The 16048-nt window shown below is 40.4% G+C and overlaps 2 protein-coding genes and 1 long non-coding RNA gene across 3 annotated transcripts; 1 reads left to right on the forward strand and 2 right to left on the reverse strand.

Annotated features, from left to right (window-relative positions):
- Positions 1-355: 355 nt before the first annotated feature.
- On the reverse strand, positions 356-4486 carry LOC124164409. The gene is made up of 2 exons (XM_046541732.1): positions 2064-4486; positions 356-935 (listed from the first exon to the last, which is right to left on the reverse strand). Exons 1-2 carry the CDS (start codon positions 4484-4486, stop codon positions 356-358), a joined length of 3003 nt encoding a protein of 1000 aa, XP_046397688.1.
- Positions 4487-6432: 1946 nt separating this feature from the next.
- Positions 6433-8282, reverse strand: LOC124163780. The gene is made up of 2 exons (XR_006865840.1): positions 7857-8282; positions 6433-7666 (listed from the first exon to the last, which is right to left on the reverse strand). It is a non-coding gene; the product is annotated as an uncharacterized LOC124163780 (long non-coding RNA).
- A 96-nt stretch (positions 8283-8378) lies between these two features.
- LOC124163779 (SAP domain-containing ribonucleoprotein) lies at positions 8379-14396 on the forward strand. Its single transcript, XM_046540863.1, has 8 exons — positions 8379-8514; positions 8672-8768; positions 8851-8927; positions 9013-9246; positions 9379-9507; positions 9584-9655; positions 9738-9809; positions 14031-14396. The coding sequence occupies exons 1-8, from the start codon at positions 8464-8466 to the stop codon at positions 14112-14114; spliced, it is 816 nt and encodes a 271-aa protein (XP_046396819.1). The 5' UTR covers positions 8379-8463; the 3' UTR covers positions 14115-14396.
- Positions 14397-16048: the final 1652 nt, after the last annotated feature.

Consider the following 16048-nt stretch of genomic DNA (forward strand, 5'->3'; position numbering starts at 1 on the left):
CCATGGGAATTCAGGAACCTGAATACATACATAGTGTAGTGGTCTGCACAATGGCCTGGAAAGTAGGGATGGATGGATCCAGGATTTTTTTTGGATTGGATACTTGATTTTCTGTAGTGTACTTGAATGACAACCGACACGCTTGGATGCAGAGCAGGGACTGTCGCCAAAATGGCGGAGTCCAACTTTATTACATCAAAACAATTGACATATGAATTGCACTTCCAATATACTACATCCCTCCCCAGGGAGAAAAAAAAAAATACAACATAAAGAATGCAAGAGATACAAGGAGAGAGAAAAAAAAAAAATAATGATGATGATAAATCACATACAAAAAGGCAATTACACTCATTCACAAATTCAATCTCTTTTTCGGCACTCTCTGCCTCAAGGGATATCGTCTTCCACAAGATTCCAACCTTTCTCTAGTATGAGCACTCGAAATTTCACCAACTCCCACATGTTCATCGGAGGACAGTCCCTTAGACTCCCAGTAGCCCACAGGCTCACACTCTTCATCAGGGGAGGACACAGGCACTGAGGGGAACACTGACATTGGGCTGGCTAACCCATTCATACAAACTTTGAAAGGCCCCTCTTTTAATTCACTGCACTTGGACCTTCTCATTTGGTTGATGTGGCGATGCCACCGCTGTCCCTTTTCCGTGAGGACGCGGTAGTTTCGGGAACCCAAAACATCCTCCACTGTGGCCTGCACCCAGTCTCTCGTGCCACCTCTGTTGTAGGCTGTCACCCACACTTCGTCGCCCACCTGGAAGATCCTCAACCCATCACCACTCTCCTTCAGCAAACTCTGTTTTAGGGCCACTGTCGAACTCAGATTCGGTTTCAAGAGTGTCAGTCGAGACCTCAGTGTGCGACCAAACATAAGTTTGCTGGGTGACTCTCCTGTGACACTATGAGGGCTTATCCTACAATTAAACAGGTATTGTGGTAAGGCAATGTGCAATGGAACCCCTGAATGTAACAAAGTTTTAATTTTATTTTTAAAACATTTAACTAAATTTTCTGCGGCCCCGTTGGTGGCTGGATGGTACGGAGGTGAGAATGTATGAAAAATTCCATTTAATTTACAGAACTGTTGAAACTCTCCTGAAGTAAAAGGTGAACCATTGTCACTAACAATTTGTTCTGGCAGACCAAAAGTGGAAAACAATCCCCGCAAATAATTAACGATTTCCCCAGTTCCCCCATTCCTTAACTGGACCACCTCAGGCCATTTGGTTGAACTATCGACCACTACTAAGAAAATTTTGTTCAAAAATGGGCCGGCCAGATCAATGTGTAAGCGCGTCCATGGCCTCTCCGGCCTTTCCCAGCACTTGAGTGGCGCTTTTACCGGTAATGGTTTATTTACGGCACACGGCTCGCACGAACCCACCAAGGACTCCAGGGACTCATCTAACTTTGGCCACCAAACATAGGACCTTGCCAAGGATTTCATTTTGACAATCCCCTGGTGGCCTGCATGTAATTCCCTCAAAACCACGGGTCTCAATTTATCAGGAATGATCACCCTGTTTCCCCAGAGTAGGCACCCCTGCTCCACAGTCAGCTCATTCTTCCTGTGCATAAAGGGTTTGAACTCTACATCCGGTTTGGTAGGCCACCCAAACATACAAAAATCTAGCACCCTACTAAGCAATGGGTCCCTTTGAGTCTCTTGGCGAATGTCTTTTGCCTTTACCGGGAGGAACTCTCTTTCACCTAACTCAATATAGGAGAAATCTTTTACATCAGCTTCCTCTCTCTGTAAGGGTAACCTTGAAAGGCCATCTGCTACTTTATTGTCTGCAGCTCTAATGTACCGTATTTGAAAATCGTACCCCTGTAAAATTATAGCCCAACGCTGTAATCTATTAGCTGCCATTTGAGGAATTCCTTTCTTCTCCCCAAAAATATATAGAAGCGGCTTGTGGTCAGTTCTTAAAACAAAATTTTTTCCATAAATATACTGATTGAACTTTTGCACCCCAAACATTATTGCCAAGGCCTCTCGATCAATTTGCGAATAATTTCTCTCAGCTTTACTAAGAGACCTTGAGGCAAAGGCAATGGGCCTTTCCTGTCCATTTGCAAACCGGTGCACTAAAACTGCCCCTAGGCCAAAAGGGGATGCATCGCACTCTAAGATTACCGGAAGAGATGGACTGTAATGTGCCAAAACTCTGCCTGAAACAATTGATGCTTTCACTGATTCAAAGGCCTTGTCACACTCCCTTGTCCAAACAAAATCAGAGTCTTTCCGCAGGAGACTGTGTAAGGGAGCCAATTTAGATGCTAAATTTGGTAGAAACTTTGAATAATACTCAACCAATCCCAAGAAGGCTCTCAACTGAGACACATTCTCGGGAATCGGGGACTTGGTGATGGCCTCAATTTTTGAATTAGTAGGATGAAGTCCCTTTTTATCTACTCGGTGGCCCAAAAACTCCACAGACTCGAGCATAAACTTGCATTTCCCTTTGTTTACCTTGAAACCTAAATCAGCCAACTTATTCAGCACCCTTTCTAGGTTCCTCAAATGATCCTCATCATTCTTCCCAGTAATGATAATATCATCCTGAAAGGAAGCAGTTCCTTTCAACCCCTGCATGGCTTGATCCATGATTCTCTGGAAAATGGCTGGGGCTGATGCCACTCCAAATGGTAATCTAGCATAACGGAACAACCCTCTATGCGTGTTTATGGTACAGGTCTCCTGGGATTTTTCATCTAACTCTAACTGCTGAAAGGCCTGAGACAAGTCAATTGTGGAGAATTTCTCTCCGCCCTGCAATTTACAAAAAATTTCCTCCACACGTGGTAAGGGGTATCTCTCAATTTCCAAGTTAGGATTGAGTGTAATCTTAAAATCCCCACAAATTCTGACTCTGCCATCGCTCTTTGCTACTGGGACAATAGGGGTTGCCCATGCACTGAACTCAACGGGATACAAAATACCCAGGTTGACCAACCGATCTAGCTCCTTATCCACCCGGTTTTTGAGAGCGAATGCTAACGCCCTTGGAGCACGATACACAGGTCTTGTACCCTCCTTTAAACTCAAAGAAACTTTTCCCTTACTAAAAGTCCCTAAACCATCGTCCCATAATGAGGGGAACTTCCTCAAGATGCCCTCTAATGTCGCAAACGACCTTTCCGCCCCTAAGTGAAGCATCTGAAAGCTAAAATTTAAGGTTTTCAGCCAATCTCTGCCCAAAATGGGAGGACCACCATTCCTCACGACGAAAAGGGGTAGTTTGTATGGGGCTCCCTGAAACTGCACATGCACCCGAATGATACCCAGCGGCCTAATGCATTCATTAGAATAGGTTCTTAGTTTCACATCCGTGTATTCCAAAGGGGAATTTAAGAAATGCCTTTTGTAGCAGTCCTCTGATACTGCTGAGATGGCAGAACCTGTATCAATCTCCATGCCCAGTTCAGTACCATTAATGTTAACCGCTATTTTCCACATCGTACAATCAACCCCGGACCTTAAATTTAACAAAGATGGGAACGTATTTTTCCTAAGGTCCCTTACTCTCTCATTATTCTTCAACACACTAGTATCCCCACACACCCGTATTCCTCTGGGGCTTCCCACATAAGACCCATGAAAGAAAACTTTCCGGTACTCACCGAAACGACCCTGATTGCACATTGCTTTAAGGTGCCCCGTACGGTGACACAAGTCACACTTCGCCTTTTTAAAACGACATTCGGCCCTTGTATGGCCCCTCCGTCCACAGCAATAGCACACTGTGGTGCCCCTTTCTTTTGATGCCGCCGGATTCCCTTTCGGCTGCCTTCCGCTCCTCCGAACGGCGACATGATGCACCTCCGCCTGGTCGCTCGTCTCCGATGCGGTTTCATTGTCAACGTAGTTGACGCCAAGCCCGCACGCACCGGGCCCCGCCTCGACGTCCGCCGTTGGCGGGAAAAGGCTGCACGCTACGGCATTTACGGTAGCCTTTTCCCGTGCCGCTGCGATCTCCACTGCCCCCTCAAAACTTAACTCCTCGCTCTCTAAATACAAGGCGCGAACAATGTCTCTATCGCGTAGCCCCAGGATGAACTGGTCCCGCATAGCCCGGTCCAAGAATGCGCCGAAATTACAACCTCGCGCTGCGTTCCTCAGCTCCGTGGCGAACTCTCTCACCGAACTCGTCTTTCCCTGAACCCGTTGATGAAATTTATGCGTTTCCGCGATAACCGACTGTTTGGGGCTAAACTGTTTCCTTAAACACTCACACAAGTCCTTGTAAGAAAAACTAGAGGGCTTCTCCGGCGCACACAAATTTCTCAGGACGCCGTACGCCGACTTCCCCATCGAGGACAATAAAACTGCTCTCTTTTTGTCCTGAGTCTGAGTCTCTGCCCCACCCAAATCATTAACAATGAAGTATTGCTCCAACCTCTCTTCATAGGCATCCCAACTCTCCTCCTCGGGGATGAACTTCTCCATCAGAGCCGGCATCCTCGTCGCCAATTTGTAGTGTACTTGAATGACAACCGACACGCTTGGATGCAGAGCAGGGACTGTCGCCAAAATGGCGGAGTCCAACTTTATTACATCAAAACAATTGACATATGAATTGCACTTCCAATATACTACATTTTCAAAGCCGGATCTTTCGGATCGGATATTTTCGGATCCAAATCCATTTTAAAATTCCTGCTATGAAACGAAGTAATTATTCAAGTTTAATCTGGGTACATACAATCAAAGGAATGCTTTTTAGATTTTCAGACACATTTTAATATTTTTATTACGTAACCTCTGCGAGCTCTTTCAAACAAAACATTACGAGTAGGACAAGAATTGCATCCAACAGCACATTCGAAGAGAAAATCGGAACTCTTTCAACCCTTATGGGGCACTCATTGCAAATGCATTCACTGAAGCTATTATTTAAAATTTCGGATCCAGATCCGATGTCTTCCACAACTTTGGATCCGATGTATCTGATGAAGGGAATATCCACGGATATTTGGATCCGGTGTATCCGATCCGACCATCCCTACTGGAAAGTCAAACGTCTATGGTTTAATTCTCAGTCCAAGGGAATTATTTCTCATGGCAATTATGAGAATTTCATGGTGATGCTTAAACATATGCATCGTTCTTGGTCTAAAAGATTCTACCCTGTTTCATGTGACAATCATTCATTTGGTTTTGCAGTCAGCTTTCTAAGGCATGTTGTAGCAGAAGAAACTGTAGTCAGCTAATGCTCTGATGCCGGAGAAACTCAAAAGGGATCACTTCATTCAGTCTTCACCTGTGGGAAATGTAGATGCACCTGTACGAGTGACTGCAGGAAGTTAGACCATCAAAAATGCTAGACCACCTCTTCTTTCCTGCTCTCCCAGGAACTTCTTATCATTTTGGCCCAACCTCTTTCTTTCACGAATGAGAAAATTGGCATCCCTCCCTTCTTAACACATTCAATGCGGGCCCGATTTTCATGAAAGTCGTCAGAGTCAGCCGATAAAATGAGAAAGAAAAAGAGAGAGAGGTTTTCACGCCATAACTTCCATTCAAATACTGCTATTTACAAACGTTTTACACAGGTCGAAAGAGGGAAGTTTACTGAAGGCCATGCACGTGATCGGAAGACTCGGAAGTGGATATCGGTCACGTATGGAGGCGGAGAAAGGGCTCCCGGCCCGACCGGCCGAGCACATCATATGACATGCTCCGTATCTTGGCTTGGACAGGACCACGTCAATTGACGTGCTCCACGCTGAATGAGTCAACCAAACTAGTCCCTTCCTTGCTTGTCCCTCTTTTGCTTCCCTGTCCTTCCATTAGGCCCAGCGCACACGGAGCGACTATTTTGTGACCGCAGTTGGGAATCAGTTGCGTCTGCGACCAGTTTGAACTGAAACAAAACTCCTGTCCGCACACGGGTGTAATGACAATGGGCTGGTTGTAAACCAATTTCGTCTATTGTGCAATCAGTGGAGTGTTTATTTAGTGTGGTACGTGTTGTTTTTTAGACCTTGCCTTGGCCGTCAGCACTTACTATCACATAGTCAGGCAATGAAGATGCTGTGAACTATTATCAATAGTAAAGACGTTAGATAGTTTGTATTTGTTCAGGACTTCATACTTCTCTACTGCTCCAACGAGCTTGATGTTGATTTCTTGATCATTCATTTTGAGATCGACACTAAACGGCCGTCAAAATACCACCAAAACACCACGTGGTCTCATGCAACTGAAGTCTGCAACGCAACTGAAGTCTGCAACGTAACCTGGGCCTTATCCTCTCATTGCGCTGTGGTGAATTGATGCAAGATATTAGGTGCATAGAAGAGTTTTAAACAGTGAGAGCGTATTTCCATGGATTTTCTTAGCATTTAGCATAAAATAAAAGAGAAAATTGCTTACAAACTTTGTTTTATAATTATTTTGCAGAGGTTTGATGATGAAATACTTTTATCAAGTAATCTGCAATTTCACAAATTCATACTGTAATGGGTGAGGTCCTCCCAATAGGCCTTCGAGAAAAAGATCAGCAGAAGATTACACAGGGCCGGATTTACCCAAAGTTACACCATAGGCACCTCTCCATTGAGCACCCCTCCTCACTTGAGCCCCCTCCCTCCCCGATTTTTATGATTAGGTGTAGCCACTCACATGAGATAGCGGAAGGTGCCCCTTGGACTGTGATGCCCCTAGGCATGTGCCTATTTTGCCTAACAGAAAATATGGCCCTAAGATTATGGAGGTCTTTTACCCACTCTCCCGGAAGAAGAAAGGCTGAACTCTGGCAAAGTTTCCCACACATAGTGGAAGATTAGCTATTTCAGAGAACACCACACCATAAACCACCAGAAAACATCACCAAAAAGTAATGGCAAATTATATGCTTGCCTTGCTGGTAGTGAGTCACTGTTCTCAACTGCCAAACTGAAGGTCGCAGGTTCGAGTCTGACATGGGTAAGTTACCTGTAGCCAGGGCACGGATGTCAGTAATCGTCCATAGTTATGTGTTGTTGCCCTCCAACGTAAAGGCCAAATAGTGTTGTTTTCTGAGTGATGAATTAAAATAAATATATACACTGTACAAAAATCAAATAGTGCCCCATAGGGGATCCTGATGGTGCGATATATATAATTGGAAATTTATTTTTTAGAGATGAGTTTGGAAATCACAACGCAGTAAATAAAAGGACAACTTCGAGGCAGGTGTGGATTCAGCATCAAATTTGGGCATTCATGACCTGGGTCCAGGGAGTATGGAAACCCCACGGGAGAGTGGCGATTTTATTATAGGGACTGCTACGCTCTACTATAAATAAAAAGCAAATTTATCTCACTTTTGGCACTTGTACCCATATATTTGCATATATGTACTCTCCCTTTATTCCTTTACAAAGATATAAAAATTATTAAACTAACAAAAATTAAAAGAATTTTACAAAATTTGGGGAAGGGGTGGACATGACCTCTGTAAGTCCCCTTATTGCCCCATTTCCAGGAACTCTTTCACTCAGTGCATTGTTTTAGTTTGGAGTTCGGCTGCTGGTGGACTACGAAATGGCCAAATAATGCTTGTACAATGCTCATCTTCCGCTGCATGTTAATATTTGAGTCACAATAATTAGTCTTGAGAGGCGAGATACCTACCTCTTGAATACTTCATCTCAGCTAATTACCCAGAGAGACAAAGATAGGCAGAAAAATTAACAGAGGCTAATGCAAGACAAATAAAAAATAGTCAGTGATGAACTGAATAAGGATAACCACAGCATACGATTGCAAATATATGGTAAGTATTGCACACACATCCTCAAGTAAAGTAATTATTTTTAAGGGGAAAACAGGCCTGTATACATACTTCGATTCCAATTGCTTTACTGGAGCATATAACTCAAGTGCGAGGCAGGCAAGTTCACCGTCACGACGTTGCCATGGTGACTGAAAAAAGATCGTATTTGAATTTCCCTCGTCTCGTTTCACGGATTTTATACCGCTAGAAAGGGAATCCTTTCTCTTGCGAAGCGATGGTGGTGGCACAAACTCTGTTAGGATACTTTTTTCATGAACATACATATACATTAATATATATTCATGACTTTTTTCCCCCATATAGTACACCTTTAGTATATACCTACCTTAATCATTTCTATCCTTTCTAATGTATGCGTATTGTCCTTAATTAGTTTTCGGAACATTAATTTTCAACCTGGTGATAATTTTTCCTCTTTATAGTACTATTTTACACCTATAAAATATCAATATTCAACGAATCTCATTAAATAATATCACTCACGGTTGGAATCGGATGCAAAAGTCCCTCCCTCCCATGATCGATACTATCGAAGGTAGTCGAAGTCGTAGAAATCGCAAATCGAAGGACATCGAAATTGCTAATCGGTTGTTTCAGGTTGTTTGTTAATGGCGATTAGGAAACATTTGGAAGTCTTCGTTGTATTCCTTTAACAATGTCGGAGGAGGCAGCTGTAGTGAATTCCGTGGATTTAGCGAAACTTAAGGTATGATTAATTCCTGGACTAGTATAATAATCTTTCAGTTCACTGGTTATGATAGTATTTCCGGAGTTGGAGACGCGTGTGTGCAATGTCAACATCGTTTTGCCGGTCCATGCTCGTAGCACTTAGGTCTTTAAAAATGAATTTGCTTTGATTTTAGGTCGCCGATTTGAAAAGAGAACTGAAAAATAGAGGTTTGTTAACCACCGGAAACAAAACCGAACTGTTGGAAAGACTTCAATTGGCTCTCCATGGAGGTCGGCATCAATTTTCATTATTGGCTGTGCTTCTCGGCTCCCTTTTGGCATCATGTAGTTTTATTTATCTTTTGCTTTTCAGATGGGTCTCTGGTTTTGGAATCAGATTCCGTTGTAGTTGATGCTGAGGAAATGCTCGATGACGACGACGTTCTGGCGGTAAAAAAATTTTCTGTAATTGACCCTCTGCTCTCTTCCAATTATTTTCCAGTGTCAATTGCTCCTAATTCTTTTGCCTTTTTAGGATGACCCGGAAGAAGTTTTGGATTCAGAAATTTTGAAGACTCCCACCGATGCGGTTTCTCCTCAGCTTCCACTGAAAAGTTCTACTGAAGACTTAACTAAGATTGAAAAACAACCTGCCAAAAAAATTGTACTCAATAGAACTACCGTGCCAACGGTTGGGAAAGAAAACCAGGAAGCTGCAGAAAAGCCCGAGAAAAAAATCATAAAGCTTTCTCAACTTACTACGAAAGAGGTAAGCTTTGGGCAAAACTTTAGTTTATTCTTGTGGTAATTTTGCAATTTAAAGGCTACTAATGATACTCTTTTTGATGATTAGTATTTTATGTAATATTTAATATGTATGTTTTCTAAATTTATCCATCAGCGATTAGAAATGAGATCCCAAAAGTTTGGTGGAATGGCTAACGTTTCTGAAGAGGCAAAGAAAGCAGCTCGAGCGGAGAGGTTTGGTATCACCCCTGTCGTCACCTCCGCGGGAGCGAAGAAAACTGTGGTCAGTCAGTATGTTAATCATGAATTTACTCTATGTGACTTTTACAGTGTTTTAACTGGCGTATTTTTTTGTCTAGACTGCATCGTCTGATGCTCTAAGCAAAAGAGCCGCACGTTTTGGAATCACTGCCCCTGCAGCTGCAGCGAAAGTATGTAATATTTAATATCGTCCTTTACAGGGTTGTGGTTGCATTATGAATGTGCTTAAGTATTTTTTAAAATTTATTTTAGGGAGCCACCGTGGAAGTGTTAAAGAAAAGGGCAGAGAGATTTGGACAGTCGGTTTCGAGTACGCTAGAAAAAGTAAGTTAAATCCCTTTAGGAATTTTTATTTTATTTTTGAAAGTGTTAAGAGAATCTCTAACGGTTAGGACACTTATATTGTTGATTGAAATCTAAAAAACTTAAACCAGTAACTGTTTAATAATTCCAAAAATTCCATTTCAATAGATTTAAAAACAGTCATAACTAATTTCTTTTCATAAATGTCAACTCTGATCTAAGATATTAACGTCTCACACTCTGTCGTGGGCTCTTATTTAGGTGATGGCTATTGTTGAGTTAACATATATAGAAAGTTTTGGTACAGGGTGCTTGCTAATTTACCTAGTTTTTAACAGAATTATTTTTTGTAACGTTTTCATTTTTAAAATGGAATGTTCGTGTTTAAATTATGTTGTTAGATGGTGCAATCGTTGCACAAAATGGGGTGTTTGCATAAAATTTTTTGCTCTTAAATATTTCTTCATCGTATAGAGGAAAGGAAGTAGATGAAGAAAACATAGGCTTTAATGCAGTAAAATGGAGAAATATATTATTAAATGAATAATAAAATCGCTAAAGTGCCAAGGAAATCAGCGGGAGAAGATACGGTTGGTGATGTCACTTGCCCTTAGTTACCCCTATGAGGCCTCATTGCGACTGGGAAAATTGTCGAAAACATGGTATTAGAGGTAAATTTTGATAAAGGAAATACAAATAATCTACCAAAAGTAGATGTATTTATGGTGGCGGAGTATTTGAAGGGAAATGACTGCTTCAGCTTATATGTTTATATACTGCTTCAGTTTATATGATTATAACTTGAGCACGGAGGCTTTCGCATACTTTATGTTTCGGCTGGTTAGTGTATACAATAGGAATATTATGATGTTGTCACCTGCGACTTCGGTATGGTATCGTCCTTATAAGTTATTATTATTTGTTATTATGTTTCTAACTCGGTATGTATTTGTATTTCTAATGAAGCAAGCATATACATTCATTTCAAACAGAAATTCTGTAAGGATTTGCTTACGTCCTTCTTACTCGACTTCAAAGGTTTTATGAAATGAGCTGCAGTTCCACTGATTTCAATCTTACCTTAAACATAAAACATATTGCCAACAAACACATTTCCTAATACTATGTAACCTACTTAATGTAAGTAGAGAAGTTAATTAATGATTTTAATAAACTTGATTGTTTCTGGCTTTACTTTGTGAAAATCCATTCTTAATAATAAAACGTTATTGTACTTTTCCACACGATTTAATTAATATGACCGGTTTCGTCGCTGAGGCGACATCATCAGGTACAGAATCCGTTATAATAACAGTTATTTTGTTCTTGTTTATCTGGTTGCTATTACGTTGGTAGGGGAGGGTTGCGTTGGGGTTGGAGCGTCACTCAACTTCAGGGGAATCTCCAAGAGCGGGGAATAGTTTACAAAAATATTTTCATTTGCTAAAATTCCATTTTTTTTATATGCTTCCTTATCTCCAACTCCTCCAAGCAGTCCATCCTTCTTCCCTTTCCCTCAAGGTGGTGAATTTCCGGAACAAAATTGCTCCTGTGGTCACTCTCCCATAGATGTTTCGCAAAATGCGATTTTTCTAACTCCCCGTTTCTCAAATGCCCTCCGTGTTCCTCTGCTCTTACTCGGAACGAACGTCCAGTCTGGCCTATGTAATAGGCCTCACAGTCACTGCACTTGAGTCTGTAAATGCCACTTTTATCATTTAAGTCAATTTTATCTTTTGTATTGCATAATAACGCCCTTAAATTAGATGTGTTATAATATGCTACTTTAAAGTCTTCTCTGGGAAAAAGGTTTGCGGTTGCCTGTGAAATATTTCCATAATAACTCAGTTTGCACCAGCGTTTCTTATGCTCATTATGAATGGATGAATGGTATATCATTTTCTGTGCCCGGAGGGAGTATTTCTTCCTTAACAATTTATCTATGACACTTTCTTCGTATCTGTTTTTAACTGCAATGTTTTTGATGGTTTTGATTTCCATGGCGAGGTTCTCGGCAGAGAGGGGGATGTTGAGTGCTCTGTTTAACATGGCATGAAAGCAAGTGCTCTGTTTAACATGGCACAGATTCTGTACCTGATGATGTCGCCTCTGCGACGAAACCGGTTGTATTAATTAAATCGTGTGGAAAAGTACAATAACGTTTTATTATTAATTAATGATGCTAAGTAAGTAATCTACATTATCCCGAATTCATCAGAGTATGTGTAAATGATTGCAGCTAAATATGATAACTTAATCATCAACCACAAAGCAGCGTAGAGTTATTATACGCATCCACCCTAATTCAGCAGTGGAACATATTATCAAACAATACCTCTTGAAATCCGAAAATCATTAAAGATGGGACTTTTAGCTGGAATTAAGTTTTCCTGGACATACTTTGAATACGTGGAAAGGAATACATCTTTACCGATTGACGGACGTCGGAGAACTCTGTTGTTACTTACGCAACGATTAATGCCGATCAGATTAACTAATTTCATATTTTACGTGTTTGCTCAGAGATATTTATATGATGAAACAGGTGAAATATCAAAGCTGCCTCGTATCTTATGTCATAGATATTGTATTAAAAACATCAACCCGAGTCGATAGATGTAAACAAAAGTCCGCCATATTCACAGTGAACGACTCGTCATCTCCTGCTCTCTGAAAAGAGCTAAGATCGCTCAAAAAGAGCCAAGCTACAAACTTTTTAAAATCTCTCCGAAGAATTACCTTCGATCTTTCCTCCTGCATTAAATGCTACAATGTGTTTGGGGGAACATAATGAACATTAATTTCACTTAAATGGAAGCGATCAAATCCCGAGACTGAAAAGGATGAAAAAATATCTCACCCACCTAATGACCCGTTCTCCATATATTGAACCATGAAGGCTAGTGTTGGTTTGCTGAATATACCCGAAAACCATACAGTTTCTGAGCACAATCTTTGTGGAGCGAAAGTGGCGCTGCCTGATTTGGTACAAGACTTTTGCAAACAATAGTACCTATAAAGAATTCCCATTATAAGACTGTAATATTCATCAATTCACATTGAGGCTACAAATATCTTTAGAACCAGCCTAGGGAGGGCTGCATATGTATAACTTACACTCAGTGTGTCTTCTATTAATCTCTGCTGAGTCCTCTTCATGGGCAATTTTCGTGTGGTTGACGCAAAGCTCTCTGCCGATCTTCCTGGCAGCCAAATACGTGGGGAAAAGCACATTTTTTCAATAGCTTATGCCCTCCTACCATTTTGCACCTCATGAAATTTTCCATGTCGTCCTCCATCTATGAACAAAAGCATTAGGTATATATTTTTAACTGTACATACCAAAATCATAGCTGAAACTGTTTACTTCTGATCTACTAGATGCTTCCTCCAAGGTTTTCTTCGTCAACAATTTACATCCTTTGAATTACAGTTTTTTGGAAGCATCTATTTTCCATTTCATTACGTTGGCTATCTTGTCCGATTAATGGATTCATTCAGCAGATGTTAAAGGCTCTTCATCATGAATAATTTACGTGTCATATACATACATTAGCATCTATTCAATAAGCTTCAGTAATAAATATTAAAATACCTTAAAATGGTCCTCGCAGCAATAAAGGGTTGATTTCAGAGAGACATTGAAGTCTCTTCTTGCAGCTCTAAACCATTTCTTCCTCCGTTTCTTTTCCTTCGGAACCGCAAAAAACACTTTGCTAGGGTTTCTGCTGCTTGTATTTGTACACTCTGGTACAAAACACCATTTATATGCCGACATTGCGCACAGTTCATCTCTGACTTTCGTTCAAGAGAGCGCGTAACCATTAGCTACAGCATAGCCGTACGGCAAGTACTCGAAGTTACGGGCGCGTGATGTCACAGGCGGCCACGTTCATTTTTCTTGTTTTTGCGGACGTTCAAACCGGGTAATTTTTTACGCAGTCAGAATTGGCCAAAATTACCCAAAATTTAAGTTTAAATAGCATTTCCGTATCTAGGATGAAGTGAAGTTTCCATATATTGCTAAAAAAATCCATGCAAACACCCCATTGTTCATATGTACATCTGTGAAATTCAGTGAGTTATTTTATTTAATATGATGCAATTTCCCCGAGTAATGCCTGAAGCTAATGATAATTATGATTATCACTCCATTTTCTCAACTTTTTAGATGCCATGGTAAGTCTTGATTAAGGTTCATTTTGTTTACATGCTTCTATAAGTGAGAAAATAAATTTTCAGGTGGACCAGGAGGAGAGGCTGAGAAAACGCAAGGAAAGGTTTGGAGTTGTGGAACCAAAGAAAATGAAGACTCCATTAGGATGAGCTACACTGTAATGTATTTGCTTGTAAAATTATTATCTTGTTCAAATTTGTTTTCACCTCAAGATCTTGAAAATATAGATGAGCATTCAAGAAATTCATCTCTTAACAATGAAATGCCAATGTTTTTTATACTTTATGCGGATGTAAGTAATGAACATTATTGCGTTACTCGTTCATTTTGACCACTATAAATGATGTGTAGATTTATGACCTGTGGAATATTTTTTTGTTTTTGGTTCAATGTTTTCATTTCATGAATAAATATAGTTTTTTATCATTCAACCAGATAAATTTTATTGTTTGATGGAAAATTAGGATTGCCTCTCTCCTTGCAGTTTTTTCCTCCTTATGATTTGATTTTGAAGTGATTTTATCCTCACTTTGGAAATGTTAAATAATTTCCCTGCAGTTGAAGGAATATCTGCTGTTCTTGATTGATGTAGGAAGTGTAATTTTTGGGATTATTAGTTTTGCTGTCAGTAATTGTATCCCTGGATTACCTACTGGATATAGATACTTGATTGCCTGCAGTGCCAGAGATGGTGAAACCAAAGATTCTGCTCCACTGTTTGTTGTGTCGGTAGCGAATGTATTATTTGATCTGATCTGAGTCTCACAATGTGGAAAGGTGGTGATTTAAATTGAGTTGTGATGACTTTTTGTCCCCCCCCTTCCGTTTTGTGGCAGCAGGTAGACTTAATGAACAGAAAATTCCTCAAGATCATGTACTGAGTGTAATCAATTATTTATTGTGTCATAGGTCTCTTAAAATGTTCCTTTCAAATGTTATACAAATGGCACTACTATCAGGAATTAAATATCATTTGCAAGAGGCAGCCGATGTATTTCTCCCTTCATTCCTTTCCAACCCAAGCTCAGCATTTTCTCCTTTCCTTTCGTTTCCTACGCACCCCAACATCCAGCCTTCAGCTGGTGGAAGTGCTACATGGCCGATAAAGGCAAGAGGTAAAATGAATGGAATCATGCATCCAAGCCAATAACTGCAGGATAAAGTGCTGGTGAGAGGGAGACGACGGCATAGTAGTCAGTTGGCATGGGTGTGTTCATGAAGTGAGACAACAAAGCGTGAGTGTGCCCGACTTGTGAGTTCTTCCTTCTTTCAGTGCAACTTTTCCTATTCTTTGCCGGTGGGGGACGATGAGAAAGCCGCAGTGACTTACACATTCTGCTATATTAAGGTGCGTTGTCACTGGTGCGGCCAGAGCGATAGTCGTTGAACGATTATCGGTGGACGATCATCGCCGAGCGATGATCGTTGCAGTGGTCATTGTCACTGATGCGATTAATAAACATTAGTTCAGTTGAGGTTTGACTGTTGCTAAGTGAAGTTCTGAATGATGAGTTTAAGAATACGGCTACTGAGTTATTTGTTAGTTGAAGATTTAGAAGATGAAGATATTTTAGAAATGTTAAGTGTACCACGACTTAACACACATAATATATTCACAAAGAGAACAGAAGAAGGTTACTTCAAAATATTAATAAACAATCATTTGCAAGCTGATGAGAGAATGTTTTCTGAGTTCTTTAGACTTTCCAAAGTTCAGTTTCAGTTTGTGTCTAGTTTAATCAATGAGGACCTTGAGAAGTTGTCTTCAAACTACATTCCATATCCAATCACAGGAGATGAGAAGTTAGCTCTTACGTTAAGGTAGGATATATTTTTTATTCTTATTTAATTTTTGTAAAGCAATGATTTTTTAGAATGATTATAAAAACCCATATATTGTAATAGGAAAAGGTTCAAGTAGAGCTTTTGTTTAAGGAGTGAGAGTATAAAGGTTTTATGCTTCGGTTAGGTTTAAATACATCTTTGCATATAAAAACCCAGCCGCATCATGTTGGATTATTTAATTGCAAAGATTACCTAATACACCTGAAATTCAAGAATATTTCATAATGTATGGGACCAG

This window comes from Ischnura elegans, chromosome 8 (genome assembly GCF_921293095.1).
Source record: "Ischnura elegans chromosome 8, ioIscEleg1.1, whole genome shotgun sequence".
NCBI classification, from domain to species: domain Eukaryota; kingdom Metazoa; phylum Arthropoda; class Insecta; order Odonata; family Coenagrionidae; genus Ischnura; species Ischnura elegans.

What these genes read in the sequence shown, in the direction of transcription:
- LOC124164409 (XM_046541732.1), bottom strand. Translation starts at nt 4,486, where the DNA reads ATGCCGGCTCTGATGGAGAAGTTCATCCCCGAGGAGGAGAGTTGGGAT. An exon ending in CCCATTGCCTTTGCCTCAAG is followed by an intron (nt 936 to 2,063) that starts GTCTCTTAGTAA and finishes GTTTAATTGTAG; the next exon opens with GATAAGCCCTCATAGTGTCA.
- LOC124163779 (XM_046540863.1), top strand. Translation starts at nt 8,464, where the DNA reads ATGTCGGAGGAGGCAGCTGTAGTGAATTCCGTGGATTTAGCGAAACTT. An exon ending in CGGGAGCGAAGAAAACTGTG is followed by an intron (nt 9,508 to 9,583) that starts GTCAGTCAGTAT and finishes TTTTTTGTCTAG; the next exon opens with ACTGCATCGTCTGATGCTCT. An exon ending in TTTCGAGTACGCTAGAAAAA is followed by an intron (nt 9,810 to 14,030) that starts GTAAGTTAAATC and finishes ATAAATTTTCAG; the next exon opens with GTGGACCAGGAGGAGAGGCT.